A 17651-nucleotide genomic window follows, 5' to 3' on the forward strand; every position below is an offset into this window, starting at 1 on the left:
CAGTTCTTTTTCAGCATTAGTCTTTCTAGATTAGACTCCAAAGTCGGAACAAATTAGGTTTAGGGCTTGCAAAGTACCCTTTAAGTGAAGGGGATAAATATTCCTGTTTAAGGAAAAAAAAAAAAAAAAGACAAATACGCCTTTCTAAATCTACAAGGTCAAAAAGACAGGTTCCAGCCTTCTTGAGTGGGGTACCCCCAGCGCCCACTGTGACTGTTGCAGGTACTCAAATCCCGACTTCCATGGTGGATGGGACACAGGCACAGGCCTGATGTGCACTCGGGACTCGGGGCATACTCTCACTCTGAAACAGGAAGTCATCCCCACTCTCCGTTATAGGAAGGTTGACGGTTTGGAGCAAGGAAGGTGTGTGTCTGTAACGGCAGTGGTGCGGACAACCCTCAGGGCTAGAGCAGAGTTCTTTGGGTTCCTTAGAGCCTGTCTCCTGGCCCTGCCCAGACCATTGTCCACACACCTCGTCCCTTCAGCTTCCGGGCCGCCGGCGAAATGATTTGCTGCGGATGACATCAGCCCTGGGCCAAGGGCTGGAGAGTGGAGGCAGCCACCACGAGGATGTGCCGGGTGGTCCTTTCCTCCTCCTCTTCCTCCTCCTCCTCCCAGGCTCCAAGCCTAGTCTCCATATAAACGGCACCGCCTCCCCGGCCTCTCACTCCCCGCTCCTCTCTTCCGAGCCGGGAGAGGGCGGAGGGGGGGGGGGAGGCGACGCGCGCCGGGAGGAGGGGGGGGACGCAGGGGGCGGAGCGGAGACAGCACCTTCGGAGATAATCTTTTCTCCTGCCGCAGAGCAGAGGAGCGGCGGGAGAGGAACACTTCGCCCAGGCTTTAGCAGAGCCGGCACGATGGCGACCGTGGTGGTGGAAGCCACCGAGCCGGAGCCATCGGGCACCATCGCCAACCCGGCGGCGTCCACCTCGCCCAGCCTGTCGCACCGCTTCCTAGACAGCAAGTTCTACTTGCTGGTGGTGGTCGGCGAGACGGTGACCGAAGAGCACCTGAGGCGTGCCATCGGCAACATCGAGCTGGGTAAGCAGTCCCGCGGGCCCCCAGGGACGTGCGTAGGGAGATGCGCCAGAACGACCCCACCCAGGGCGCGATGGCCACCTTGTTCTCCCGCGCGCCCCGCACCCACGCCTCTCCAGGCCACCTCCCATACTCCATCTGGACCCTTTTTCCGAGCTAATTTCCAAATTATTCTACTTGAGACCCATAGAGAGAATCTTTAATAGCCCCGAGGAATGGGTCACCTGGCTGGGTCTGCGGCCACCTTCGACTTGGCTACCTCCTCTCGTGCTCAGTAAAATGCAGGTGTCAGAGGAGCGGTGGCCATAATAAAACCGCAACCGCAGGCGGAGAAAGGGTGGGGTGGACCTTGTTTTTCAGAACCTCTCTTTTCACGCCCCCTCCGCCCTAGTCAAAGGCTGGGACCCTCTTCCCCTTACCCGAAAACCTGGGGTCGAAATACCATGTGCCAAGGCCCGCATGGGAATCGTCCTCATCATAGCTACCTCGTGCCACCCGCCCCTGACACAAACACACACACACACACACACACACACACACACACACACACACGCCACATTCTGAGAATGGAGAATGGCCTTTCTGGCTTAAAACTTCCCGATCCTTTTTTTTTTTCTGGGATGACTAGGCTAGTCCTAGTGCCACGCCCGGTCCCCCCCCACCCCCCGAGGACACAGGCGTGGAACCTAACTAACCCGTCTGCGCTCTTCCCAGACGAAGCCTGGCTGCGCTCCTGCCCCTGAAGTCCTGGCTTCAGCTTTCAGAAAGGACAATGGGACCCCAGGTTGTGGGGTGGGCTTCTTTGAAAAGTCTCAGCTTCAGGAACCATAGCTTGAATGGGAGGAGGGGGTGGCAGGGTAGGGCCAGCTCCTGGGCTGCTGCGCGCACCAGGAGCGGGCTCTTCAGAGGCCGAATAGCGGTTCCCGGGGAACCCTGGGCGGGGCTGGGAGGGTCCAGGAGGGCGCAGTCTCGGGCGAGGAACGATCGGCCCGCCCTTCAGCCCCACCCGGCCTGCCGCAGTGCCCGCACCGGGCAGTCGCACCTGCCCCCGCACTGCGGCGCCCCCGGCTGGCCCGGAGCTCGCTCTGCCCGAGCTTCGCGCGGTCGGGGGGGCCTTGCGCCCACCTTTGGCTGTGAGCGGCTTTGTTGCTTTCCCAGCCGCCCCTCCCCCGGTGGGCAGCTCTGGCCTCTGCCTTATTCCGCCCCCACTCCGCATCCTTCCCTTCCCTTCATCCCTGGCAGAGGTCGCCAGGTCCCGGTACAGCGCCAGCCTGAGCGCTCTATTCTCTCGGGGTGGTGCTGAAACGTTTCTGTCAGGAGACACGGGCTGGTGGGCGTGGTGCAGTCCGCACTGCGGTCTCTACGGCAGCCCGAGGCGGACAAAGGGCGTTCACTCAGCCCTCCTTTCCCGCTCCCACACACTCCAATAAAAGAAGGACGAAATGATTTTGGTTTAGATGAATAAATAAATAAACAAAAGCTTGTCACCTGCCTCTGCATTTGGAAATAGCCACTTGTCCCCAGAACAAAAGGCTGCAGGGTGGGGACTGGGGTTGCAGACCCGGTTCTTTTGTTTAACTTTAAAGCACAGATTTTTCCCTTACAGCTAAAAAGAAAAAGAACAAAACAAACAAAAGTGAGCAGAAAGCCAGTCATGATTTTTCATACGGAAAAAAAAATCAAGAATAAGAGATTTTAGAAGTGGAATGCTTTATCTGAATGTCTCAGTAATCCTTCGTTTTCAGACTATAAGCCTTTGATCTGCTTCTCAAACTTAGTTTATTTGCACATTTTTCTCCTTGGAAAAACTCACGCGTACTGACTTTGGGTGTGGCTATTGTGGGAATTAATGGCTGGGTGTTTTAAAATCATTTTCTTTATGTAGCATTGCTGGGGAATAACACATTAAGAAGTGCCTTCTCACTCCCAGAATTTTCAGGATCACCCATTGTGGTGCCGGGAGAGGACTCATTACGCCCATTTTTAGAGGTTAGGGACCCAGAGAGGCAGAAAGAGTGAGGGACAGACTCAAGGTCACGTTGCCAAGCGGTGACAGGAGGACCGGTACCGCAGCGTCGTCACTCCTTCCTTGACCAGGTCAGATGGCAGTGCGGCAGACTAACATCAGAGAAGGATTCGGCCGGCAGTTTTCAGGCCCAGTCTTTGTACTGCCATCCACTTGTGGGCAGCGCTCTGTGCAGGGAGGCGCTCGGCCATCACCTTCCCACTACAATTATCTTCCTGCTTTGTTACTGGGCTGATCATCCTTGAGGTGTTCCGCTCCGTGGTTTATTCAAGCCTCTTTCTGTTGGAGGAGAAAATAGGCAGCCAAGGAATTTTGTGATGCTCGTTCCTAGCTTTACTTCACTTTGCACGGCTAGCATTTAGTGCTAAAAAAAAAAAAAAAAATCCAGATTTGTCTTCCTAACATAAAAAAAGTTTAATTTAAAGTATCAGTGAGAGAGGAAAAGCACAAAGCATAGGCTAGCAGTTCACTGAATTTTCATGGATTGGGCACACCTGTGCTGTCCAGACGAGAAATAGCCATCACTATCATCCCAGAAGCCACTCCACCCACCAACCCCAATGTTCACTTAGCAATCACCATGCTTTTCTAATTTTCAATTCCCTAATTTGGTCAGGTTTTTTGCATGGATCCCTGAAATGGTTATATCGATCTCATTAAGAATCAACCAAGTGTGTGAGCCCAACGGTTTCCTCCAGGGTAGTAACAGATGTTGCTCAGCCTCTGGAGAATGCTCTCCTGGGTCCTGGGGTCTCCGATGCAGCTCACATGGCCCTGCCTTTCAAGGATAAGTAAAAGTCCTGCTTCCCAGCTTTTCAGACAGTCTGAGATGACTTAGCAACAGGGAGGTAGGCTCGGTTTCCTTGGCATGACACGCTGCTGCTTCAGCTGGCAGATCCCAGCTGGGCCTCCTCCAGAGGTCACTCCGATGCCACTGCTATTGTTGCTGGTGACTGCGGGCTACATTATGTGAAGCAAGATGGCGCTGCTCCAGGGGGCTCAGCTCTGATTGTGAGCTGCCTGCAGGCTGGGAAAACAGCTTCTCATCTGTTAGCCTTTCTTATTTCCTCTTCCTTTCCCATCCAAACTCAGGCACCGTGCAGTTGGAGACCCTGGAGACGGGCATATTTGCCATCTGATTGATTACCCAGGGCACTCTGGAAAGGGGGAAAAGTCTGGACCCCTGCGGAGGGATAGTAGATAACACAGTAAAGCAATTGGCCTGAAACACCTCAGTGTGGATGCTAAGTGCTTCTTGAGACCAAGGGAGAAAAATGGTCAGTCTTATTTCCTCAGCTGTGTTCGAAAAGCACAAAGTCAAAGTCAGGGTTGATCGTTTCTTCTCCAGAGCTTCAGACAACAGTGCTTCCTTGCATTGGTCCAGCTACACTGATGTAATTATACAGGACTCGATTCCAAACCATCGTGGCCACCACCGGCGGAGTCATTTGCCCCCTCCCAATTGGCCCCAATGTGGAGTTAGCCTGATACCCTTAAGTTTAGCAAAATGCTGGCGTTTGGATATATTTTAATTATCTAGGTTCTATACAATACCTAGCAACCTGAATTTTAAAGCTTGGTGCAAAGATTTTTTTCATTGATTCATGCCATTCTTTTTAAAGAACCCAAACCACCTAACAAATGCTAAGTGTCAGTTTAATGCTTTTAGTTGCTATTATAAGGCAACTGTCCCTCTAGGTGACATTGGAAATAAGATGTTCTCATGGCAAGACAGATAGCTGTACTATCCACTGCCTTGGATCTTCAAATGTGAGTTGAGCTGGTTACATTGTAACAGCCCGATGCTGCTTTACCCATTATGTTCTGTCCAAAATGGTAGGCCAGAAAATGAAGAACCTGGGAACGTTTTGGAGCTTAATTTTCCTTTTCTTCTAGCAAGAACAAAAAAAGAGTGAAAACCATATACAGTGGGAGTTAAAGAGACTCTAGAATGTGTTACATTTATTATATTCGTCTTTGCACTCCCAAAGTCAGAAGGCAGATGGGTTTTTGCTTGCGCTGCCTAAATGGTGTTACCCACCAAGGGCTCTGTGATGTAGGCTGAAACACAAGCCCATCAGTCCCCAAGTGGAAGGTCATTAAATAGATGCTTTACTGTTCATCTTCCTTAAGAGCTTACTTCTCAAAGTAATTTTTAATTTTTAGGTTAAGAAATAAATTCTTAAAAGTCACTGCTTGCTTCTGTAGTAAGATGCTATCGAAGACAGTGCGTTTGTCACGGCGAGAGGTTTGAAGTGACGGTCTATAAGATGCCATTTGCATTACACGTGAATATGTGTCGGACATCAGATTACAGGTTTTGGAAAGAGAACAGCAAACCAAAGGTTGGGTCAAAAGAAAACTGGGAAATCTCTTCTCTAAAGAGCCGCTTAACATTTCCTGTTCTAGGTTCAGGTTATACCTTTTAGTGTCGTTTTCCAAACAGAATCATAGAGTTACAGGCTGACCCATTCAGATATTCACAGGAAATAATCCAAAGCTGTTTTCTCAAAGGGAACAATTAAATTGGACCCATTGATGAAAACAGCTTGTGAAAGGCCCAAGGAACTGCCACATCGAACCTCTGAGTATTGGCAGGCACTGTGTGATCCGTTCACTTTCCTTTCTTTGGTCTGCTGCTTCTATTAGAAATATACAGTTTTCATCCATTAAAGGAGAGGAGCTTTTTTGGTTTTATTAAACCCCAAATTCCTCCATCATCAGAGTACACTTGACACAATCCAGCCTGCAGACCTAGGGTCTGATGCTCGTCTTCCTTCTCCGCCTCGCCTTCCTCTGAGATGCCCTTCTCCTTCTTTTTCCATCTGTTAAGAACCACGTGCCTGTTGGCGTCTTTGTGCACTGCTACCGCATGGGGTGAGAGAACGGAAAAGAAAAGATGCTTAGATGCTTTCTCTTCACCTGGGATGGACACAGTGATAGTACTTGCTTCCTGGGTCTGGCCAGGATCCTGGAGCAGCCAGGAGCATTCTCGAGTGCCAGATGTCCCTTGAGCCCTGGCATTTGAAACGCAGAGGCTTACTACCTCCAGCGGCTCCAGTTGTTAGCCCCTGGGTAATCCACTCAGGGTGAAGTCCTCTTATTGCTACATAATCAAAGCATCAATCAAGAGTTTGTCCTTAGAAATAGAGGATCATCAGGGAAAAAAAGGGTCAGGAATGTAGCTTGGGTTCCCTACTTCCCAATCTCTTCAGAACCTCCCACCGACGCCCGGGCATCCCCTCTGACTATGGAGTCCAGAGGGAAAACATGGTAAGGGCTTATCAACATCAGGGGCTCCAACTTTGGCTCTCAGTTAGGCAAAAAGGGGAGCTCTAAAAGCTTAGTAAAAAGCAACCAATCTTTATCAAGAATTGGTTTCTCTTTATTAATACTATTCAGCATAAGGTGCCAAGTCATTAGTAAGTCTTTTATTTCTGAATTCAATATGACTCCAAAAATGTTCACTTCCCCCTAAAGTAACCAGGGCATCCGTTGCAATCTTTATTTTATAAACTGCAGCCACGATTGCGTGTCGTTTAAGAAATACTTTGGCTGGAAATTGCTGTCTCGAAAGAAAGAACCCTGAAGTTTTCACTTCCTTGGGCGTTTACACACAGGAAGTTATTTTTTTTTATCATCTGTCTCCTGGTTTAATTTAAAAATTAACTCAATGGATTTCTTAAGGCTTAGCATTTTTTTTGTTGTCAAATTAGGAATGTAAAACCCATGAGTGGATATAAAGTGAGCGTCACATCACTTGTGCTGCGGCGAGGAGGACATGACAAACAACAGTGCAGGAGCAAGCGGGTGCCTAACCCCAGATGCAGCTATTCCGATAATGTAGCCATTTAGATGCTACTTAGAACAAAGATGGAAAAATAGTATGAATTTGATTTTAATACATATGTCTCATTATTAACTTATTGACCCAGCTTGACAAGCCAGAAGACAAAGTGGATCTCTGTCAACAGCCCCAATTTAGCCGCCCAGACGGGAACTCAATGGCTTTCCACACGGGGCTAGTATAGAGTGTATATGTTGAAGTGAAATATTCTAATGAATTCAGACCTCTCAACCTGTCAAGCGCCGCGGGGAACAAAAAGAAGCCATTTATCATTGCTCCACTAAAAAGACCCACAAACTCTCAACATGCCTTTCTTGTTAAAATTTAAATATTCCATTAGCACAAATGCAAACTGAGGCCTTTAATGTTTCCAGGGAGACTCATAAAATGTCCCTTATAATTTAGCTTCTCCTTAGGAATGCTCCTTGGGAATGTTAACCCTTTCTTATCTGAACACCTGTTATTCTTGAGAAGGACTCTGCCTCCAACTAAGGGGCACACGGCTGCTTGAAAAATCTTCCTCTGATGGAGACAGTCTTTGTCCAACAATCTAGATGCTCAGGTATCAGAACTACAATGTCAAGGGCAGCCAGGAATAGATAGAGTAAGTTTGAGGTTGGTTTGGCTTAGTAGTAAGATCCTGTCTCAAAACAAAGAAACAAAAAAAAAGCAAAAATGAGAGAGAATGAATTTGAAGATACCTTTACATGTACAGTGAACTGAGCTCCACAATCTTTTAAAAGATAAAATATAATATATCTTAGCTAAGATATTACATATAATTAATATATGTGTTATATATCTATTTTATGTATATTGCACATAATTATTCCTAAGATAAGAACATTTAATCAATTGCAAATGTTGGTAAATATAGGCATTAAGGATTTAGAGGTGGATTTCATGCACTGCCATTTGAACCCTCTGGGCTGATGGCAGAAATACCAATCAATCAATCAATCAATCAGTCATTGGCCATTTGGTTAAACATAGTTTACTTGCAGAGTTATACCTATGGGCTTGAGCTCCTCTTTTAGGAGTTGGATAATAAATATTTGTTGGTTCAGACATTGATCCCTGGCAGTTGAGGACACTCACACCAGTGTACAGTCTTAGTACTGTGGACTGGTTCTATCATGAACAATCTGTTGGGGGAAAGTCTAAGCACATATATGTGAAGATACATACATGTGAAGACACATACACATGAACAGATATACACATATGTTGTCTCGGGTTCTTGGGTTCTCAGCTCTTCCTGGCTTTTGTCCAGTATACTCCTGACTTGGTACTCTCTGTGTTTCCCTCCAAGGCATCCCATTTGGGATGAGGAGGGGGAGCCGGAAGTAAGGAAGAGACTTCAGAGGTGTGACCAGAACCAGAAACTACAATCATTCTCATTCTTGATTGTGGGTTACTCTGACCCCTAATTGTTCCTTCCAGGCCAATGCAAGGACGTTCATACCTACTCTCAATTCCATCAGAGTCTTATCAAGTGTAAAAAGGTGCCACTTTTCTATTTTTTCTCCTTCTGGATTAAAAAAAAATTAGCACAACACACTAGGAATCCTAGGCCAAATCATGCTTATTAAAGATCACATGATTAGCAAACTAATGCGAGAAATGAGTAAAGAAGAAACCACACAAACACACTGCAAGAGCATTCTTTGGAAACCAGAGGCCTGGGCTTGAATGGTGGCTGCCATTGAATGGTTCATCTGACACTGGCCTCCCAGTCCCGGATCCTGAAGAAGCTGATGCTGTCTGCAGCCTTTTAGCCAGAACTGGCATCTTCTGCCCGTTCGCTCTTTCCTCCAGCCTGCCATTTCCCTGATAACTCTTCTTTCCAGCCTCCAGCAGCGCTGCATCTCCATTTTATGAAGGGTAGAACCTCAGCCCCTCCATCAGGTCTCCCTCCTTGTGTGTCTCAGTGGAGGGACCTCCCCTTCTCCATTTGTGGGCACCCACTGCTAGCCAAGGAACTCTCTAGAAAAAGGCCTGAGAAATCTTTGTAGGAATGTTCTCCAAACTCACTCAGAGATGCCTCCCTGGAAGCTTGCCAACTATCTCCCTTTTCCTCCACAGGAATCCGATCATGGGACACAAACCTGATTGAATGCAACTTGGACCAAGAACTCAAACTTTTTGTATCTCGACACTCTGCACGATTCTCTCCTGAAGTTCCAGGTGAGGCTTCTGTTAGTGTGAGCCTAGAACTTGGAAGAATGAGGGGCATGACATTGTCTGGGGAAACTTTGCCTAGCATGGGAGAAAAACAAACAACCTTCCTCTCATTGCTTCGAGGTTTTTTGTATTCTGTTTGTGTCAATGACTTTAGCCAGTAGCCACAACCTAAGGAAGTAGAATTTAAGAGGTTGTCATGCGAGTTATTTATGGTGTGGATTCTAGGTGAGAGGTTTCAAAGTCCAGGCTATTTCCCTTTTTGGTTTCGATGTCTCTGACCTCAAGACTACTTCAGTATTAATTTTACTCAAAGCCAAGAATACAAATCAGATGCGCCTATGATCCTCCAGCTCCCTTCTCTAGAAAGAAAAGGGACACATGGCGTTTCAGGCACAAAAGATGTTTTTCAGCTCAGAGATCTTCCTCAGTGTGGGGAAGAGTCTGCTCATCCAAGCTGCTGTAGAAACGGCCTTTCTTTCAGAATAAAAAGAGCACAGTAAGAGAATCGAAGGTAAGGACACAAACATTGGGCAGAGAGGAAGCCGTTCCCTGACAGTCCTCTCCATGAGGATGTGCCTCGCCCACGTCTCTGGGTTTGGGTGATGGTTTATGCAGCTTCATCTCTTCTTCCATTTCTCCCAGCTGCTCCCACTGGGGCATTATAAAACAGTTTTCTGGCTCAGGGACTTTCTAAACCCAGGCGTGTCTGTCAAAAATGATACTACATTTTATTTCTTGACTATTATTTGAATCTTACATAACATCAAGAGTTTTCTATCTCTGCTTCTCTGCTCTGATTTCTTATTGGCATTGACAGAACATCAGGAATGAAGGTTGGAGTTTCTGAGATGATTAGATCATATTCCATTAGCCCATGTAACTGAGATTTGAAACCGCTTGTGCGGAATATTAATGCCTTCGTGAGTCATTCTTAACTCAGTAATATAGTCATGGGACTGTCCCCTGCTTTTCCTCTTGAATTTGAGCTTAGAATAAAGCCCCATACATTCCAGTGACCCTGAACTACAGCTTTCAAACACAGAACTGAATGTGTTAATAAAAACATAGAGAATATGGTGGGCAAGGTGGGTGGGGGTGGGGAAGGCGCTGTTTAGGGACCATCAGCAAGTACTTTGCTGAAGGCTAGGTATAGCTTAAGGTATTTTCTCATTATTGTGTTTTATTTTTATGTCTTGCAAATCTCTGTAACGATCTCACAAGAGATGAGTGCCCTTTGACAACAAGTACGTTTGTTTCAACAAGTAAAAGCCAAGCGCCTGTTGATTCTCTGTAGGTTCTTCTGGCTTCCTGCTTTGTAAGACTTCCTTCTTTCTCTTATAAACATGTGGCTTTCATTGTATACGTTCATACTTGGATTGCCTTTATATGACGACAGATGTGTATTGCCAAATGAAAGACTGCAAATACTGCAGAAGAATTAACGCTTTCCGGACTAAAGGTCTAGCTTGGACTACTCCTGGAGACTAGAGAGGGAATGCTCTCCAGATTGCCATGTTATGACATACCCTGCCCCTTCTCCCTCCTGCTGTCACCTGCTATAACAGGTCACCTATCTAGCAGTGTCAGCACAGTGCCCTTAGCATTCTGGCCAGCTGCAGAATGAGTTAATATTAGGACTGTCCCTCAGTGTTCCAGCTTCCCACTGAGCAAAGCCAAGGCATGGTGCTCCTGTGGCGGCATGAAGTGTTCTAACCAAGACTCTAATACAGGTTAAATATTCTTTATTAAAATGTTTGGCACCAGAAAAGTCTAAGATTTTTGGAGATCTGGGTTTTAGGGCCTTTGCATCCTTTACCACAAATCTAAAAATTTTTAATTTAAAGCCTAAAATCTGTCCATGATAAAGCTCAATTCATATTGAATCTCAGGTATGTTGCAGAAGGAGATGAAGGGGCAAGAACACAGATTGGGTGGCTGGAGAGATCAAGACGATCCTTACTTTGAGCTCAAGGAAACCTTTAGCGAAGCTTCCTGAAGACCCTGGAGAAGTTTAGTCTGGTTCTAGGTGCATTCACGTCTAGTGGCCTCTTCCCCACACACTGGAGACTCACTGAAAGCCGAGCTTTGTTTCTCAGGCACAGCGGGATCAGTTGAGCCTCCTCATTTAGAGTCCCAGCACCCTGGAGGTAGTGGCAGGTGGATCTCTGTGAGTTTGAGGCCAGCCTGGTCTACAAGAGCTAGTTCCAGGACAGCCGAGGGTATAGAGAGAAACACTGATTCATAACATCAACACCCCACAAAAAAATTTCGTTGTTGTTTGTTGGTTGGTTGATTTGGTTTGGTGAGTTTTTACCTACCAGCCTTACAGTAAGATATATGTTACAATTTGTGGCCCTGTAGACAAAGGGTCTTGTGGAAGTCAGGTCCATTGCACATTTATGTTGATTGTTATTTCCTTTATTGTTTTTAAGAGTCAGAAGTTATATATGAAAATTTGGTGGTTGCCTTAATTGCAAAGGGCAAACCATGTGGGTGGAATGAGGCCCTCGCTCTCATACTACTTTAGACTTTGTACTGTGGCTTTGGGGAGTCAATCACTGTCTCACTCAAAATCAGTCTGAATTGTCATTTGAGACCTGGGATGTAAGTGGCCTTCTGTACACTGGGTGGACTGGCATAGTGTGACTCCTTCAGAACGTCAGTGCAGAGGTCTTGATGTCCTATAGCATTGGCAGACTATATAATTTTGGCGCTGGTCAGCCACTGAAGTCTACACCAGTGTTTCAAACCAGCCAAGTGTGGAATTGGCTCACATCTCTGAGCACACCTATGCTGTGTACCAAGGCCATTCCCTGTGGACTTTCCCTGTCTGAAGCTTTCTGGCCATGTGAGAACTGGACTAGTCGGCACAATGGTCCTGAAAGAACAGCCTTGTCTTTGACTCAAGAGACAGCTCAGCAGCTGAGTCTTTGCAGCATAGAGAAACATGTCATTTCTGAGTCCCCACGCTATCATAAAGCTGTTGTTTGTGTACATATGATTTTTGTGCCTTAATGATGTTGGGTTTGAGTCATTGTTGCAGGTCTCCAGGAGTAAGAATCAGCAAGACTTTCTACAGGAGCTCAGGCTTGCCCTGATGCATAGAATTCTGTTCACTTCCATTTCTACTGTTTCTTTCCCAGGTTTAACTGTAGACCTTGGTGCATATAGTTACAGGGGAGGTTATCTCCTGAGGGCATGGGAAGTATCCCATGGTTGGGATGGGGAGACTCCCCTTTCATACAAAAAAGAAGAAAGAAAGGGGGAGGGAGGGAGAAAGGAAGGAAGGAAGGAAGGAAGGAAGGAAGGAAGGAAGGAAGAAAGGAAGGAAGAAAGAAAGAGAGGGGGGAAGGGAGGGAGGGAGGGAGGAAGAAAAGAAAGGAAGAAAGTCATTCCCCAAACAAAGGAAAAGGGCACCACCATTTCATTTAGTTTTCTCTTTTCTTGCCCTTTGTCCCTTTTTATCTGTTCTTTAACATAGTTAATTTTTTTGATAGCCCAGTTCCTTGCCATCAGCACAATGTAACAGTTACAGGTTCTCGAGCCAGCTCCCCACATTTGTTCTTAGCCCTGTCATGGATTGTTTTCTGAATGACCTTGGACATTCGTTTCGCTTCTCACTCTCCTGGCAAGTAAGCCAGAATGCTTACTTCTACTTCAGAGAGGGTTTTTTTTTTAATGGTTGTTGATAGGAACTTGAAATTTTCTCTAACTTGCTTTCCGAATTTTTAAAATTTTATTTAAAACAGTCTTTTCTCATTTTATATACCAATCCCAGTTCCCACTCCCTTTCCTCCTCCTGCTCCCCCACCTTCCACCCACTCCACTCCTCCCGTCCACTCCTCAGAGAAGGTGAGGCTTCCCATGGGGAGTCAACAAAGTCTGTCACAACACTTTGAGGCAGGACCAAGGCCCTTCCCCCCTATATCTAGACTGAGCAAGGAATCCATCCATAGGCAATGAGCTACAAAAAGCCAGTTCATGCACTAGGGATAAATCCTGGTCCCACTGCCAGTGTTCCCACATACTGCCCAAGTGACAGAACTGTCACCCACATTCAGAGGGCCTAGTTCGGTCCTATGCAGCGTCCCCCATTGTCGGTCCAGAGTCAGTGAGCTCCCACTTGCTCAGGTCAGGTGTTTCTGTGGGTCTTGACCCCTGTGCTCATATTATTGCTCCTCCCTCTCTTTGACTGGACTCTGGGAGCTCAGTCCAGTGCTTAGCTGTGGATCTCTGCCTCTGCTTCCGTCAGTTTCTGGGTGTAGGTTCTATGATGACAATTACGGTAGTCATCAATCTAATTATAGAGGAAGGCCAGTTCAGGCATCTACTCCATTATTGCTTAGGGTTGGGGTCAGTCTTGTGGATTCCTGGGACTTTCTCTAGGCCAGGTTTCTTGCTAGCCCCAATCAAGATATCTCTTTCCTTGTTCTCCCTCTCTGTCCTTCCCCCATGTCAACCATCCCATTCCCTTATGTTCTCCTCCCCTCACCCCTCTTTCCCTCCCCCTCTTCTTACATCCCCTCCACACACACTATGTTCCCAATTTTCTCCGGAGATCCTGTCTATTTCCCCTCCCCAGGGGGATCCATGTATGTCTCTCTTAGGGCTCTCCTTGTTACCTAGCTTCTCTGTGGTCGTGGACTATAGGCTGGCTATCCTTTGATTTACGTCTAATATCCACTTATGAGTGAGCACATACCATGTTTGTCTTTCTGGGTTTGGATTACCTCACTCTACTTTATAGAATTTCTGTGAAGATCAGTTGAGTTAATGTGTATAAGCACATTGAGACCTTTCTTCTGGGAACGGAAATATAAATGAGTAGCCATCTCCCGTCTTCACAAAGAAATTCTGTGCATCTTCTCTGTGTGGTGATTCCAAATGTCTGTGGGAAATGCCAGGTTCAGATATATGGCTGTCTTCCTTCCTGTGAAAGTTTTTAAGGTATACGAATGCTCCTCAGAAACAGTTGCCTTTGGCATTCTCCGAAGGCATGCCACTGCTCCTTTGGTGTAGAGACAGCAAGAGCCTCTGAATTAGTCACAGATAGATTCCCAGCAGTGCTTAGTCCTTTGGGCACTAAAGCAAAACGAAGGCAATGTGCTAGAGTCCTGAAGAGTAGAGCCGAGGTTAGACCGTTTGCAACATGGCCTACCACACGGGAAACAAGGGTGGTGATGTTGGGGAGAGCCCTAGCTGTCTCCCTTACTGCAGTTGACCCACCCGTCCCCACCTCATCCTTTCCTTCCCACCACCGTTTCCTCTTCTCTCTCCAGCACACCAGCGGCTAGAGTCTCTGCCAAGCTGAAGAATCTTGGATTTCCTGTGGTTTATTTTCTCACTCAGCTGAGTAAATAGTACAACCTTGGCGTATTTACACTCTGGGCCTACTTTTATCACGGCTAGCTACTAGATCACGTTTACAAAAGCCTTCTACGGTTGTGATGGGTCCCTGGGCCGTTCTGTTTAAGGACTCATGTCTTTCCTGTTAGAGGAGGAAACACAAACAGCCTGCAGGTGAGCGTTTCTAGGTTTGTGCTCAGTGACTGCTGAATATATCCTTTCCGGAGCCTGGTGTGGGTAGGGAATTAAAACCCAGCTTTGCAGTTTCAGGCAGGCGAGTCCCTTCCTTCCTTTCACATGAATGAGTCGAGGTCTCATGAACATTTGCCTGCGCGGTCACAGGAAAGATAACGGCATTTCTTTCAGATGTGCTTGCCGTGTTTCTGAGTCCAGTCCTGTTTGTTTAGGCGTTATGTAGGGTGATGGCTTGGTGGTGTGTGCTCACAGTCCACCCACTGCTCCGCGATGGTGAGTTGTGGGTATATTGTCAGCCTTGCTCTCAGCCTTGAAGCAACGAAGCACACAAATACATGTTCCCATTGCATTCAAAGGACAGACTTATCGCTCAGGGAACCTGTGACCTCCTGAAAGCCAAGGCTTCACCCTGCTGCTTCCTTTGTCCTAGGTACAGAGACAGGGCAGGGTCCCTGTCCCCATGCTCCCTTGGCTTCCTCGTTCTTTTTCATTATGTCATTGTCCAAGATGACAGGAAGAACTCTGATATTAAAATGACAAGTCTTATTTTTCATGGAATAACTGGACTTCTGTTTAATACTCACAGAAGTAAATGGTGCCTGCCAGGGAAAGAGTTATTTTAAAGCAAAGCCCTAGGTTCCGCCCGTCCCCTCCCCCCTCCCGGGCCCTCCTGCTCAAGCCTGCCCAGCCCACTCTCTGGGAGGGCTGTGTGTTTAGTACCCCTCCCTCCTACCTGCTCCTGCCCTCCTGTTTCCCTTCAGACTCAGGGTTCAGACTGCAGATGATAGCCTGCAATTTCCAAAACCGCTCAAGAGCCAAGCTCTTCAGAATCTGGCGGAGCGTATAGCACAAGACTCAGTTCCTGCGAGATCTGCGTTCCTCTCAGCTTTGACATTTCGGGGGCTCTTTTCACCCACATCCCAACACACTAGGTGGTTCCCTCCTTCAGTACAGGTGTGGCCAACATGAAGGAAAAAACACCGTGTCCTTGCTGTGCTCAGGCGCCTTCCTTCCGCGGGGAGTTAATGATGCCTCATTGAGACCACCTAGAAATAACTATACATCTCACTTTTTTTTTTAAGCCTGAGTAGAAAGGGTGTTTTAGTCTGCTGACAGTAATGGCTCTCAAGGGCTCCTAATGGCCACTGTGGAAGTGCTCCATACAGACCGGCCTAGGTAGGGAGGTGGCAGGAAGTGGGCTGCCTGGGCTCAGGAACTGTGTTAGGGAACACCAATAACTGTCCATTAAGTCCAGCTAAGTGCAGCCCAGAGCAGCTGCTGTCACTGCTCACCAAGGGTGGCATTGCGGGTGACCTCCATGCCCTTTTCTTCCCTTTCAGGGACTAAAGTGCCCATGATTTTACCCGGGTTTTAAAAGCACACAACAGTCGTGGACGGCCAGGCAGCCCCAGTTCTGTACTTGCTCACGGCCATCTTTGGGGTCTTTGTGGGCCACATTTGTGCGTTCTGCGTTTGTGGTAATACTGCCAGAGAGAATGGCAGAGAAGACTGATTGTGTCTCAAACTCAGGCAAATAATATTGAGTACTCATTAGTAAACAAAGGAGTGTGAAAGAAAATGTGGGAGAAGCCCCACCGTTCATAATTTAGTTAGAAAAAGACACCATCCATTCCTTTAAAACAGCGCTGTTTGACAAAGAAAGCGCTTTCTCAATTTTCAAATTGTGTATGGGGTGGCAAGGGGGGATGATTTACTCTAATTCCTAAAAATCAGGAGCGAAGGTGGAAAGCCGAACAAGCCCTGTGGTTTGATCGTTCAAACCTGGGTCTAGTCCTGTTGACAAAGGTTGCCAGGTACCAGCGCTCCGCCCCCAGCAGCAACCCAAGACTAATTAACTGCTACCTCGGCAACTCTCGGGTATCTTCAAACATCACACTCCACGGTTCACCGCTTTTGTTTTCTCCCTGCGGTCTGAGGTAACACACATGCTGTTGTGTGAAGTCATGTTTCCTTGGTCCCGGAGACGTGTGGGAAAGTAAGAAGTGCCCCCGCCTGGGGATTCACCTTAAAAGTGAACTGCAGGGCCTGGGCAGCTAACACAAACAAGACAAAAATAACGTGACTTTAATCAACTCATCCAGGGCTTAAAGGACTGCCTTTGCTTAGGCGTAGTGAGATGAATGCCCACAGAAAATGAAACAGGAGACTCCATATGTGATTTGAGAGGAGAAGTATGTGATTAAAAGCAAGCACCAGACCTCAGTGTAAAAGACTCAAGTGGAGTTTGCTCCCACCCGGTTTGCAGGGACTGGGATGAAATACAGAATCCCAGGGACGACCTTGCTTGTCTAGGAGGAAAGCCCCTCCCCCGGCCCTTTGCCTTAAGCCAGACTCTCCTTAATAAGGTGGGGTTTCGGTAGTCGCAAGAGCAGTCACTGAGTAGCCTCTGGCCCGAATTCACAGATTCCTGTGGGAGCCTCACGGGGAGTAGGAGTAGCTGAGCCGCCTGTGGTGTTGCTTTCCCGTTCCTGAAATTCAGCAAAAAAAAAAAAAAAAAAAAAAAAAAAGATCATGTTTGGCAAAACAAAACAAACAAGCAAGCAAGCAAACAAACAAACAAAAAATCTGATAGCAAAAGATTAAAGATGGGTTGATACACCCTGCTGCCCGTGAACAACACCATCACGAGGGACGAACAGCTCTGCAGCCATCTTGTAGTCTGTAGCACCTGGAAGATAGGGGCCTGCGGAACACCTGTGCAAACCTCTTGTTAATTACACTGGAGGCCTGCTTAGATAAGGAGGGACTTTTTCACAACTAGAATCCCAAGTCGTTTCTCAGTGCAAAATTCAGAATTTTGGTGTTGCAGTTCAGTCGGAAAAGGATTTTTGTGTGATGCTCCATGGGCCTTACAAGGTGTTCAAGCATTGTGTAACTTGTTTAATATAGTGCACATGCACACGTGCTTGCGTGTGTGTGCGTGTGTATGTCTGTGTGTGTGTCTGTGTGTGTGTGTGTGAAAGAGAGAGAGGAGAAAGGAGAGAGAGGAGA

The 17651-nt window shown here is 47.2% G+C and overlaps 1 protein-coding gene across 1 annotated transcript in view; it reads left to right on the plus strand.

The window, feature by feature from the left end:
• Nucleotides 1-860: 860 nt before the first annotated feature.
• The window catches only part of Map1b (microtubule associated protein 1B), a 92738-nt gene continuing 75947 nt past the window's right edge, over nt 861-17651 (plus strand). The window contains exons 1-2 of the mRNA XM_038322857.1: nt 861-1044; nt 9000-9101. Coding sequence (XP_038178785.1) covers nt 861-1044; nt 9000-9101 — 286 coding nt within the window. The remainder of the gene's footprint in view (nt 1045-8999; nt 9102-17651) is intronic.

Source organism: Arvicola amphibius, chromosome 3 (genome assembly GCF_903992535.2).
Source record: "Arvicola amphibius chromosome 3, mArvAmp1.2, whole genome shotgun sequence".
NCBI classification, from domain to species: Eukaryota; Metazoa; Chordata; class Mammalia; order Rodentia; family Cricetidae; genus Arvicola; species Arvicola amphibius.